The sequence below is a fragment of the Mandrillus leucophaeus genome, unplaced genomic scaffold, assembly GCF_000951045.1.
Source record: "Mandrillus leucophaeus isolate KB7577 unplaced genomic scaffold, Mleu.le_1.0 Scaffold35, whole genome shotgun sequence".
Taxonomy (NCBI): domain Eukaryota; kingdom Metazoa; phylum Chordata; class Mammalia; order Primates; family Cercopithecidae; genus Mandrillus; species Mandrillus leucophaeus.
This window is the reverse complement of record NW_012103698.1, coordinates 1,380,677-1,391,828: the sequence shown is the minus strand read 5'-3', so window position 1 is coordinate 1,391,828 and position 11,152 is coordinate 1,380,677. Positions and strand designations below refer to the sequence as shown.

At 39.6% G+C, this 11,152-nt stretch overlaps 1 protein-coding gene across 1 annotated transcript in view; it reads left to right on the top strand.

Moving 5' to 3' along the window:
* The window catches only part of GANC (glucosidase, alpha; neutral C), a 111,487-nt gene that overhangs the window by 32,930 nt on the left and 67,405 nt on the right, over positions 1-11,152 (top strand). The window contains 1 exon segment of the mRNA XM_011989254.1: positions 2,986-3,031. Within this exon segment, the coding sequence (XP_011844644.1) occupies positions 2,986-3,031 (46 nt within the window).

Genomic DNA, 11,152 nt, shown 5'->3' with positions numbered 1-11,152 from the left:
AGAGCAAGACTTTGTCTCAAAGAAAAAGAAAAAAAAGAAAGTAATGTGTTTCCAGTTTTTTTGTGTATCCTTTCAGAAACAATTTATGTATATACATTTTATGTATATATTCTTTGACTTTTCCTTTCCTGACACAAATGGCGCCACCTTTACACATTATTCTACACCTTGCTTTTTTTCTCTTAACAGTGTGATAATTCTTAATTTCTTTAAAGCAGCTACATAATTTCTGTTTTATGGCTGTACTGTGATTCACTGAGTAAATTCTCTATTGAGGAATTTAAAGTTGTTTCTAATCTTGTTTTACAACTAGTTTACTAATAACCTTGAATATGTGTCATTGTGCAGATATACAAGTATATTTATAGTATAGAGTCATAAAAAGATAGTTGTTGATCAGATGGTTTGTGCATTTGTAGTTTTTTCTTTTTTTTGAGATGGAGTCTCGCTCTGTTGCCCAGGCTGTAGTGCAGCGGCATGATCTCGGCTCACTGCAAGCTCCACCTCCTGGGTTCATGCCATTCTCCTGCCTTAGCCTGCCAAGTAGCTGGGACTGCAGGTGCCCGCCACCATGCCCGGCTAATTTTCTTTTTGTATTTTTAGTAGAGAGGGGGTTTCACTGTGTTAGGATGATCTTGATCTCCTGACCTCGTGATTCACCCTTAGCCTCCCAAAGTGCTGTGATTAAAGGCGTGAGCCACCGAGCCCGGCCTATATTTTTCATAGGTATGGCCAAATTGCCTTCCATAGAGGTTGTACTGGTAGTTATAGTTCCATGATTTACATTTATATTTATAATTATATTTGTGTTAGAAAAATCAGATGATCTAACTGGAAAAAATTTTAAGTTAGATTTTAACCTCATAACATTAACAAAAATAAATTGCAGATGAATTAAAATTAAACATAACAAGACAAAAATAGAAGAAAATATAGAACAATATTTTTGTAATTGTGATAGTGTGACATAAACTGAAGAGCCATAGGAAAAGATTGATGCATTTGGTTACTTACACATTTTAAGCTTTGATTCTACTCAGAAAGCAACACAAGAAAAAAAAATAAGCTTTATTATAGACACACACACACACACAGCATGAACAAAATTAAAAGTCAAGGACTTCCAGTTTCCCATCTGGCATGTAAGGAGGTTAGAAGGCACTACTCCATCCTAACAATGGCTAAAAAGCTCAACAAATCAGTTTTTGCCTTATATAGTTTGATGTTCTGTTAGACTCATACACACATTAAGGATTGTTATGTTGGGCTGGGCACAATGGCTTATGGCTGTAATCCCAGCACTTTGGGAGGCCGAGGCAGGCAGTTCTTCTGAGGTCAGGAGTTCAAGACCAGCCTGGCCAACATGCCGAAACTCTGTCTCTACTAAAAATATGAAAAATTAGCCAGGTGTGGTGGCATGTACCTGTAGTTCCAGCTAATTAGGAGGTTGAGGCAGAAGAATCGCTTGAACCCAGGAGGTGGAGGTTGCAGTGAGCCGAGATCACGCTATTGCACTCCAGGCTGGGCGACAAGAGTGAAATTCCGTCTCAAAAAAAAAAAAAAGATTGTTATGTCTGCTTGGAGTATTAATCCCTTTATCATTATGTAATATCCTTCTTTATCCCCTCAAATTTTCCTTGCTTTGAAGTCTGTTCTGTCTGAAATTAATACATCTACTCTTATTCTCTTTTGATTGGTGTTAGCATAGTATATCTTACCTTCAGAGGTAACCAGTTTACTAAATTTTGTGTTAATCACTTCCTTGGGTTTGGTTTGGTTTTAAGACGGAGTTTCACTGTTGTTGCTCAGGCTGGAGTGCAGGGATGCGATCTTGGCTCACTGCAACCTCCGCTTCCCAGGTTCAAGCGATTCTTCTGCCTCAGCCTCCCAAGTAGCTGGGATTACAGGCTCCCACTACCATATTCCAGCTAATTTTTGTATTTTTAGTAGAGACAAGGTTTCACCAGGGGTTCTAGGCTCGTCTTGAACTCCTGACCTCAGGTAATCTACCCACATCGGCCTCCCAAAGTGCCCAGATTATAGGTATGAGCTGCTGCACCCGGCCTCCTTGGGGGTTTTTAATTGCATTCCCACATATGTATGAATTTCCAAACAACATATTATTTGGATTTGCCTTTTCTAAAAAAACTTTTATGTAATAAAAGTATGCTGTATATATCCTTTTGTAATATATTTTTCACTCAAATTTTTTTTCTTTTTCCATTTCTTTTTTTTTTTGGAAGACAGGGTCTCACTATGTTGCCCATTAAATGTATAAAAGTTAGCCTACATCATTCATGCTCATAGAAATACAAACTGAAATACATTTATTTTTTCTACAATTTTAGATTTGGCAAAAACTGAAGGATTGATAAAATCCAACATTGTTAAGAATGTGGGGAAATGAGCGCTCAAATACAACTCTAGGTGGAAGACTAAATTGTCACAGTCATTCCAAAAGACTGTACATTATGGTGCTGTGTTCTGGGAGTAAGGAGAGTCACACTGAGTGAAGGGAGCTATGTTCTACCTTGCTTACTTAGGTTTTGTTGAAATATTATGAGCATGTTTAACATTTATAATAAAAAATGATAAAAGCATTTTTTAAAGAGTTAACAAAATTAAAATACTTCTACATTAAGAAATGAAGTTATTAGATGAATGTTCATCATTACTGTCCAATTTTATAAACTCATTTTTAAATTTTTTTTTATTGTTTAAAGATGAGAGCTCACTATGTTACCCAGGCTGACATCGAACTCCTGGGTTTAAGTGACACTCTAGCCTCAGCCTCCCAAGTAGCTGGGATTACAGGCAGGCACCACTGCACCTGGCTTCATTTTTATTTTTATAATGATGTTATATTTAATACGTTAAAGATATAACTTATGGGGTCTCAAAAGTTGGAAATGAAAATCTTTATCATTGAACAAAATTCTATCAGTCTTGCCATTGAGTGAAACAACTTTATTTATGTTAAAACAGAGCTGCTAAAGAAAATGAGGAGGAGGCATCAGTGGACACCTCTCAGGTAATCTAGATTGATCTATTTATTGTTATCTTTTTCACCATCATCATAATGATAGGACATATAAGGAATTATCTTTCTTCCTTCTACGGAAGGGTGCTTGTTAAATGATCTACTGCATATAAATAGGACCACCTGTTTCTTTGGCTCACCTTGTCATCTCATTCATTCATTCACTCATTCATTCATAAAAACAGATGCTTCCTGAGTGCCTGCCTTTTGCCAGGCATTATTGCTGGGCAAGGAGAATCAGCCTTGAATAAAACAAATCCCAAACCTGTTCTCATGGAAATTAGAATCTACTGGGAAAGATAGACATTAAGTAAGTAATTACAAGCATGAGGAGTGTTACAAAATTGTGCTACAGAAGAATACAAGAGATCTGGCCAAGATGAGGGTCAAGAAAGACCTTCTGAGGGAAATAATGTTAAAGCTGAAACTGATGTGTTAGTATACACAAGTCAAAAAGTGGGGAAAAGAACATTCCAGGTAGAGGGAACTGCATATTCAAAGATCTGGAGGTAGGACGGAGCATATTCCATTTGAAGAAATGGAATATGTATGCAATATATATTTATTTTAGCTGGAGAAAGGAAAGCAAAGGGAAGGGTGGTATGTAACGAGGCTAGAGAGATAGGCAGGGCAGTGCTGTGGCAGATTTGTAATAATTCTTTTATCTAACAATTATTTGTTAAGTGCCTCCTATATCCCAGTCTCTTTTCATGGAATTGGTGAGACATCATTGAAAAATATAAGTCCCCCATTTATCATGGAGCTTACCTTCTTCCAAGCCATATTAACCTTTCTGAGTTTGTCATAAGAGCAAAGGAAAACTTTGGAACAGTTCTAAGTAGCAGAGATGCATGGTCTTATTCTATTTTAAAAAGATTATTTTGCTGAATTGTGAAGAATGGACACTCCAGAAATCATCTCTCTCTTCATTCCCAGTCAGATGTATCTTCAAAAGAGCACTTTTCACGATATTGATTCTTCCTATCCGTGAGGATGGAATGTTTTATCATTTGTGTCCTCACTTGTTCCTTCTCCTTGAAGAGGCCCTTCACATCCCTTGTTAGCTGTATTCCTAGGTATTTTATTCCCTTTGTAGCAATTGTGAATGGGAGTTCATTCAGGATTTGACTGTCTGATTGTCTAGTGTGGATGTAAAGGCATGCTTGTGATTTTTGCACATTGATTTTGTATCCTCAGACTTCGCTGAAGTTGCTTATCAGTTTAAGGATTTTTGGGGGCTGAGATGATGGTATTTTCAAAATATAAAATCATGTCGTCTACAAGCAGACAATTTGACTTCCTCTCTTCCTATTTGAATACTCTTTATTTCTTCCTCTTGCCTGATTGCCTTGGCCAGAACTTCCAATTACTATGTTGAATAGGAGTGGTGAGAGAGGGCATCCTTGTCCTGTGCCGGTTTTCAAAGGGAATGCTTCCAGCGTTTGCCCATTCAGTATGATATTGGCTGTGGGTTTGTCATAAGTAACTCTTATTATTTTGAGATATATTCCATCAATATGTAGTTCATTGAGAGTTTTTAACATGAAGGATGTTGAATTTTATCAAAGGCCTTTTCTGCATCTGTTGAGATAATCATGTGATTTTTGTCTTTGGTTCTGTTTATGTGATGGATTATGTTTATTGATTTGCGTATGTTGAACCAGCCTTGCTCCAGAGATGAAGCTGACTTGATCACGTTGGATAAATTTTTTGATGTGCTGCTGGATTCGGTTTGCCAGTATTTTATTGAGGATTTTCACATTGATATTTATCAGGGATATTGGCCTGAAGTTTTCTTACTGCCCAAAATAATTTATAGAGTCAATGCTATTCCTATCAAACTACCATTGACATTCTTCACAGAATTAGAAACAACTATCTTAAATTTCGTATGGAATCAAAGAAGATCCCATATAGCCAAGACAATCCTAAGCAAAAAGAGCAAATCTGGAGCCATCACATTACCTGACTTCAGACTATACTACAAGGCTACAGTAAGCAAAACAGCATGGTACTGATACCAGAACAGACATATAGACCAGTGGAACAGAACAGAGACCTCAGAAATAACCAAATAACACCACACATGTACAACCATTTGATCTTCGAGACACCTGACAAAAACAAGCAATGGGGAAAGGATCTCCTATTGAATAAATGGTGCTGGGAAAACTGACTAGCCATATGCAGAAAACTGAAACTGGATCCCTTCCATACACATTATACAAAAATTAACTCAAGATGAATTAAAGACTTAAATGTAAAACCCAAAACCGTAAAAACCCTAGAAGAAAACCTAGACAATACCATTCAGGACATGGGCATGGGCAAAGACTTCATGATGAAAACGCCAAAAGCAAATGCAATAAAAACCAAAATTGTTCTGCACAGCAAAAGAAATGATCATCAGAGTAAACAGGCAACTTACAGAATGGGAGAAAATTTTTGCAATCTACCCATCTGACAAAGTGCTAATATCCAGAATTTACAAGGAACCTAAGCAAATTTACAAGAAAAAACAACCCCATCAAAACGTAGGCAAAGGATATGAACAGACACTTCTCAAAAGAAGACATTTACATGGCCAACAAACATATGAAAAAAAGCTCATCATCACTGATCATCAGAGAAATGCAAATCAAAACCACAATGAGATACCATCTCACACCAGTCAGAACGATGATTATTAAAAAGTCAAAAAACAATAGATGCTGGCAAGGCTCTGGAGAAATAGGAACGCTTTTACACTCTTGGTGGAAATGTAAATTAGTTCATTGTGGAAGACAGTATAGTGATTCCTCAAGGATCTAGAACCAGAAATACCATTTGACCCAGCAGTCCCATTACTGGGTATATACCCAAAGGAATATAAATCATTCTACTATAAAGACACATGCACATGTATGTTTATTGCAGCACTATTTACAATAGCAAAGACATGGAACCAACCCAAGTGCCCATCAATGATAGACTGGTTAAAGAAAATGTGGGACTGGGTGTGTGGCTCATGCCTTTAATCCCAGCACTTTGGGAGGCCGAGGCAAGCAGATCACCTGAGGTTGGGAGTTCGAGACCAGCCTGATCAACATGGAGAAACCGTGTCTGTACTAAAAATACAAAATTAACTGGGCATGGTAGTGCACACCTGTAATCCCAGCCACTAGGGAGGCTGAAGCAGGAGAATCACATGAACCTGGGAGGTGGAGGTTGCCGTGAGCCAAGATTGCGCCATTGCACTCCAGCCTGGGCAACAAGAGCGAAACTCCATCTCAAAAAAAGAAAAAAAGAAAAAAAGAAAATGTGGTATGCTGGCAAGATGGCCGCACAGCTCCGGTCTGCAGCTCCCAGCAAGATCAACGCAGAAGGCAGATGATCTCTGAATATCCAACTGAAGTGTCCAACTCATCTCATTGGGACTGGTTAGAGAGTGGGTGCAGCCCACGGAGGGTGAGCCGAAGCAGGGTGGGGCATTGCCTCACCCGGGAAGCACAAGGGATCGGGAAACTCCCTCCCCTAGCCAAGAGAAACCATGAGAGACTGTGCTGTGAGAAATGGTGCGTTCTGGCCCAGATACTACACTTCTCCCATTGTCTTGGTAACCCACAGACCAGGAGATTCCCTCAGGTGCCTACACCACCAGGGCCCTGGTTTTCAAGCACAAAACTGGGTGGCTGTTTGGGCAGACACCAAGCTAGCTGCATGGTTTGTTTTAAATACCCCAGTATCGCCTGGAACACCAGCGAGACAGAACTGTTCACTCCCCTGGAAAGGGGGCTGAAGTCAGGGAGCCAAGTGGTCTAGCTCAGCAGATCCCAGTGCCACGGAACACAGCAAATTAAGATCCACTAACTTGAAATTCTCACTGCCAGCACAGCAGTCTGAAGTTGACCTGGGACACTCAAGCTTGGTGGGACGAGTGGCGTCCGCCATTACTGAGGCTTGAGTAGGCAGTTTTCCCCTCACAGTCTAAACAGAGCCATCTGGAAGTTTGAACTGGGTGGAGCCCACTGCAGCTTCGCAAAGCTGCTGTAGCCAGACTGCCTTTCTAGATTCCTCCTGCCTGGGCAGGGCATCTCTGAAAGAAAGGCAGCAGCCCCAGTCAGGGGCTTATAGATAAAACTCCCATCTCTCTGGGACAGAGCATCTGGGGGGAAGGGGCAACTGTGGGTACAACTTCAGCAGACTTAAACATTTCTGCCTGCCAGCTCTGAAGAGATCAGTGGGTCTCCCAGCACAGCGCTCGAGCTCTGCTAAGGGACAGACTGCCTCCTCAAGTGGGTCCCTGACCCTCATGCCTCCTGACTGGGAGATACCTCCCAGCAAGGGTCAACAGACACCTCATACAGGAGAGCTCCGGCTGGCATGTTCCAGGTGCCTCTCTGGGATGAGGCTTCTAGAGGAAGGAACAGGCAGCAATCTTTGCTGTTCTGCAGCCTCTGCTGGTGATACCCAGTCAAACAGGGTCTGGTATGGACCTCCAGCAAACTCCAGCAGACCTGCAGCAGAGGGGCCTGACTGTTAGAAGGAAAACTAACAAACAGAAAGGAATAGTATCAACATCAACAAAAAGGACGTCCACACAAAAACCCCATCTGAAGGTCACCAACATCAAAGACCAAAGTAGATAAATCTGTGAAGGTGAGGAAAAACCAGCCCAAAAGGCTGAAAATTCCAAAAACCAGAATGCCTGTTCTCCTTCAAAAGATCACAGCTTACCAGTGAGGGAACAAAATTGGATGGCGAATGAGTTTAATGAATTGACAGAAGTAGGCTTCAGAAGGTGGGTAATAACAAACTCCTCCAAGCTAAAGGAGCATGTTCTAACCCAATGCAAGGAAGCTAAGAACCTTGAAAAAAGGTTAGAGGAATTGCTAACTAGAATAACCAGGTTAGAGAAGAGTGTAAATGACCTGATGGAGGTGAAAAACACAGCATGAGAACCTCATGAGGCATACACAAGTATCAATAGCCAAATTGATCAAGTGAAAGAAAAAATATCAGAGATTGAAGATCAACTTAATGGAATAATGAGTGAAGACAAGATTAGAGGGAAAAAAAATGAAAAGGAATGAACAAAGCCTCCAAGATACATGGGACTATGTGAAAAGGCCAAACCTACCTATGATTGGTATACCTGAAAGTGACAGGGAGAATGGAACCAAGTTGGAAAACACTCTTCAGGATATTATCCAGGAGAACTTCCCGAACATGGCAAGACAGACCAACATTCAAATTCAAGAAATACAGAGAACACCACAAAGATACTACTTGAGAAGAGCAACCCTAAGACACATAATCGTCAGACCAAGGTTGAAATGCAGGAAAAAATGTTAAGGGCAGCCATAGAGAAAGGTCCGGTTACCCACAAAGGGAAGCCCATCAGACTAACACCAGATCTCTCTGCAGAAGCCCTACAAGCCAGAAGAGAGTGGGGGCCAATATTCAACATTCTTAAAGAAAATAATTTTAATCCAGAAATTCATATCCAGCCAAACTAAGCTTCATAAGCAAAGGAGAAAGAAAATCCTTTACAGACAAGCAAATACTGAGAGATTTTGTTACCACCAGACCTGCCTTACAAGAGCTTCTGAAGGAAGCACTGAATATGGAAAGGAAAAACCAGTACAAGCCACTGCAAAAACATACCAAATTGTAAAGACCATCAACACAATGAAGAAACTGCATCAACTAATGGGCAAAATAACCAGCTAGTATCATAATGACAGGATCAAATTCACACATAACAATATTAACTGTAAATGTAGACAGGCTAAATCCCCCAATTAAAAGACACAGATGGGCAAATTGGATAAAGAGTTAAGACCCATTGGTATGCTATATTCAGGAGACCCATCTCACGTGCAGAGACACACATAGGCTGAAAATAAAGGGAGGAAGGAATATTTACCAAGCAAATGGAAAGCAAAAAATAAATAAATAAGAAAGCAGAGGTTGCAATCTTAGTCTCTGATAAAACAGACTTTAAACCAACGAAGATTGAAAGAAACAAAAAAGAGCATTACATAATGGTGAAGGGATCAATGCAACAAGAAGAGCTAACTATCCTAAATATATATGCACCCAATACAGGAGTACCCAGATTCATAAAGCAAGTTCTTAGAGACCTACAAAGAGACTTAGACTCCCACAAAATAGTAGTGGGAGACTATAACACCCCATTGTCAATATTAGACAGATTAACAAGACAGAAAATTAACAAGGATACTCAGGACTTGAACCCAATGCTGTAGCAAGTGGACCTAATAAACATCTACAGAACTCTCCACCCCAAATCAGTAGAATGTACATTCTTCTCAGCACCACATCGCACTTACTCTAAAATTGACTACATAATTGGAAGTAAAATACTCCTCAGCAAATGGAAAATAATGGAAATCATAACAAACAGTCTCTTAGAGCACAGTGCAATCAAATTAGAACTCAGGATTAAGAAACTCACTCAAAACTGCACAACAACATGGAAGCTGAACAACCTGCTCCTGAATGACTACTGGGTAAATGACAAAATGAAGGCAGAAATAAATAAGTTCTTTGAAACCAATGAGAACAAAAACACAATGTACCAGAATCTCTGGGACACAGCCAAAGCAGTGTTTGGAGGGAAATTTATAGCACTAAATGCCCATGGGAGAAAGCAGGAAAGATCTAAAAATCGACACCCTAACATCACAATTAAAATAACTGGAGAAGCAAGAGTATACAAATTCAAAAGCTACCAGAAGACAAGAGATAACTAAGATCAGAGCAGAACTGAAGGAGATAGAGACATGAAAAACCCTTCAAAAAAATCAATGAATCCAGAAGCTGGTTTTTTGAAAAGATTAACAGAATAGATAGACTGCTAGCCAGAATAATAAAGAATAAAAGAGAGAAGAATCAAATAGACATAATAAAAAATGATAAAGGGGATATCACCACTGATCCCACAGAAATACAAAATACCATCAGAGGATACTATAAACATATCTATGCAAATAAACTGGAAAAACTAGAAGAAATCAATAAATTCCTGGACACATACACCCTCCCAAGACTAAACCAGGAAGAAGTTGAATCCCTGAGTAGAACAATAACAAGTTCTGAAATTGAGGCAGTAATTAATAGTCTACCAACCAAAAAAAGCACAGGACCAGACGGATTCACAGCTGAATTCTACCAGAGATACAAAGAGGAGCTGATACCATTCCTTCTGAAACTATTCCAAACAATAGAAAAAGAGAGACTCCTCCCTGACTCATTGTATGAGGCCAGCATCATCCTCATACCCATACCTGGCAGACGCACAACAAAACAAGAAAATTTGAGGCCAGTATCCCTAATGAACGTTGATGAGAAAATCCTCAATAAAATACCGGCAAGCCGAATCCAGCAGCACGTCAAAAAGCTTATCCATCACGATCAAGTCGGCTTCATCCCTGGGATGCAAAGCTGGTTCAACCTATACAAATCAATAAACGTAATCCATCACATAAGCAGAACCAATGACAAAAACCACATGATTATCTTAATAGATCCAGAAAAGGCCTTCAATAAAATTCAACACCCCTTCATGCTAAAAACTCTTAATAAACTAGGTATTGACGGAATGTATCTCAAAATAATAAGAGCTATTTATGACAAACCCACAGCCAATATCATACTGAGTGGGCAAAAGCTGGAAGCATTCCCTTTGGAAGCATTCCCTTGGCACAAGACAAGGATACCCTTTCTCACCACTCCTATTCAACATAGTAATTGCAAGTTCTGGCCAGGGCAGTGAGGTAAGAGAAAGAAATAAAAAGTATTCAAATAGGAAGAGAGGAAGTCAAATTGTCTTCCACCAGGTCCTTAACTCTTCCTGCAAATCATGCAGATGGCATGATTATATATTTAGAAAACCACATCATCTCAGCCCAAAATCTCCTTAAGCTGATAAGCAACTTCAGCAAAGTCTCAAGATATAAAATCAATGTGCAAAAATCACAAGCATTCCTATACACCAGTAATAGAGAGTCAAATCATAAGCAAACTCCCATTCACAGTTGCTACAAAGATAATAAAACACCTAGGAATACAACTTACAAGGGATGTGAAGGACCTCTTCAAGGAGAA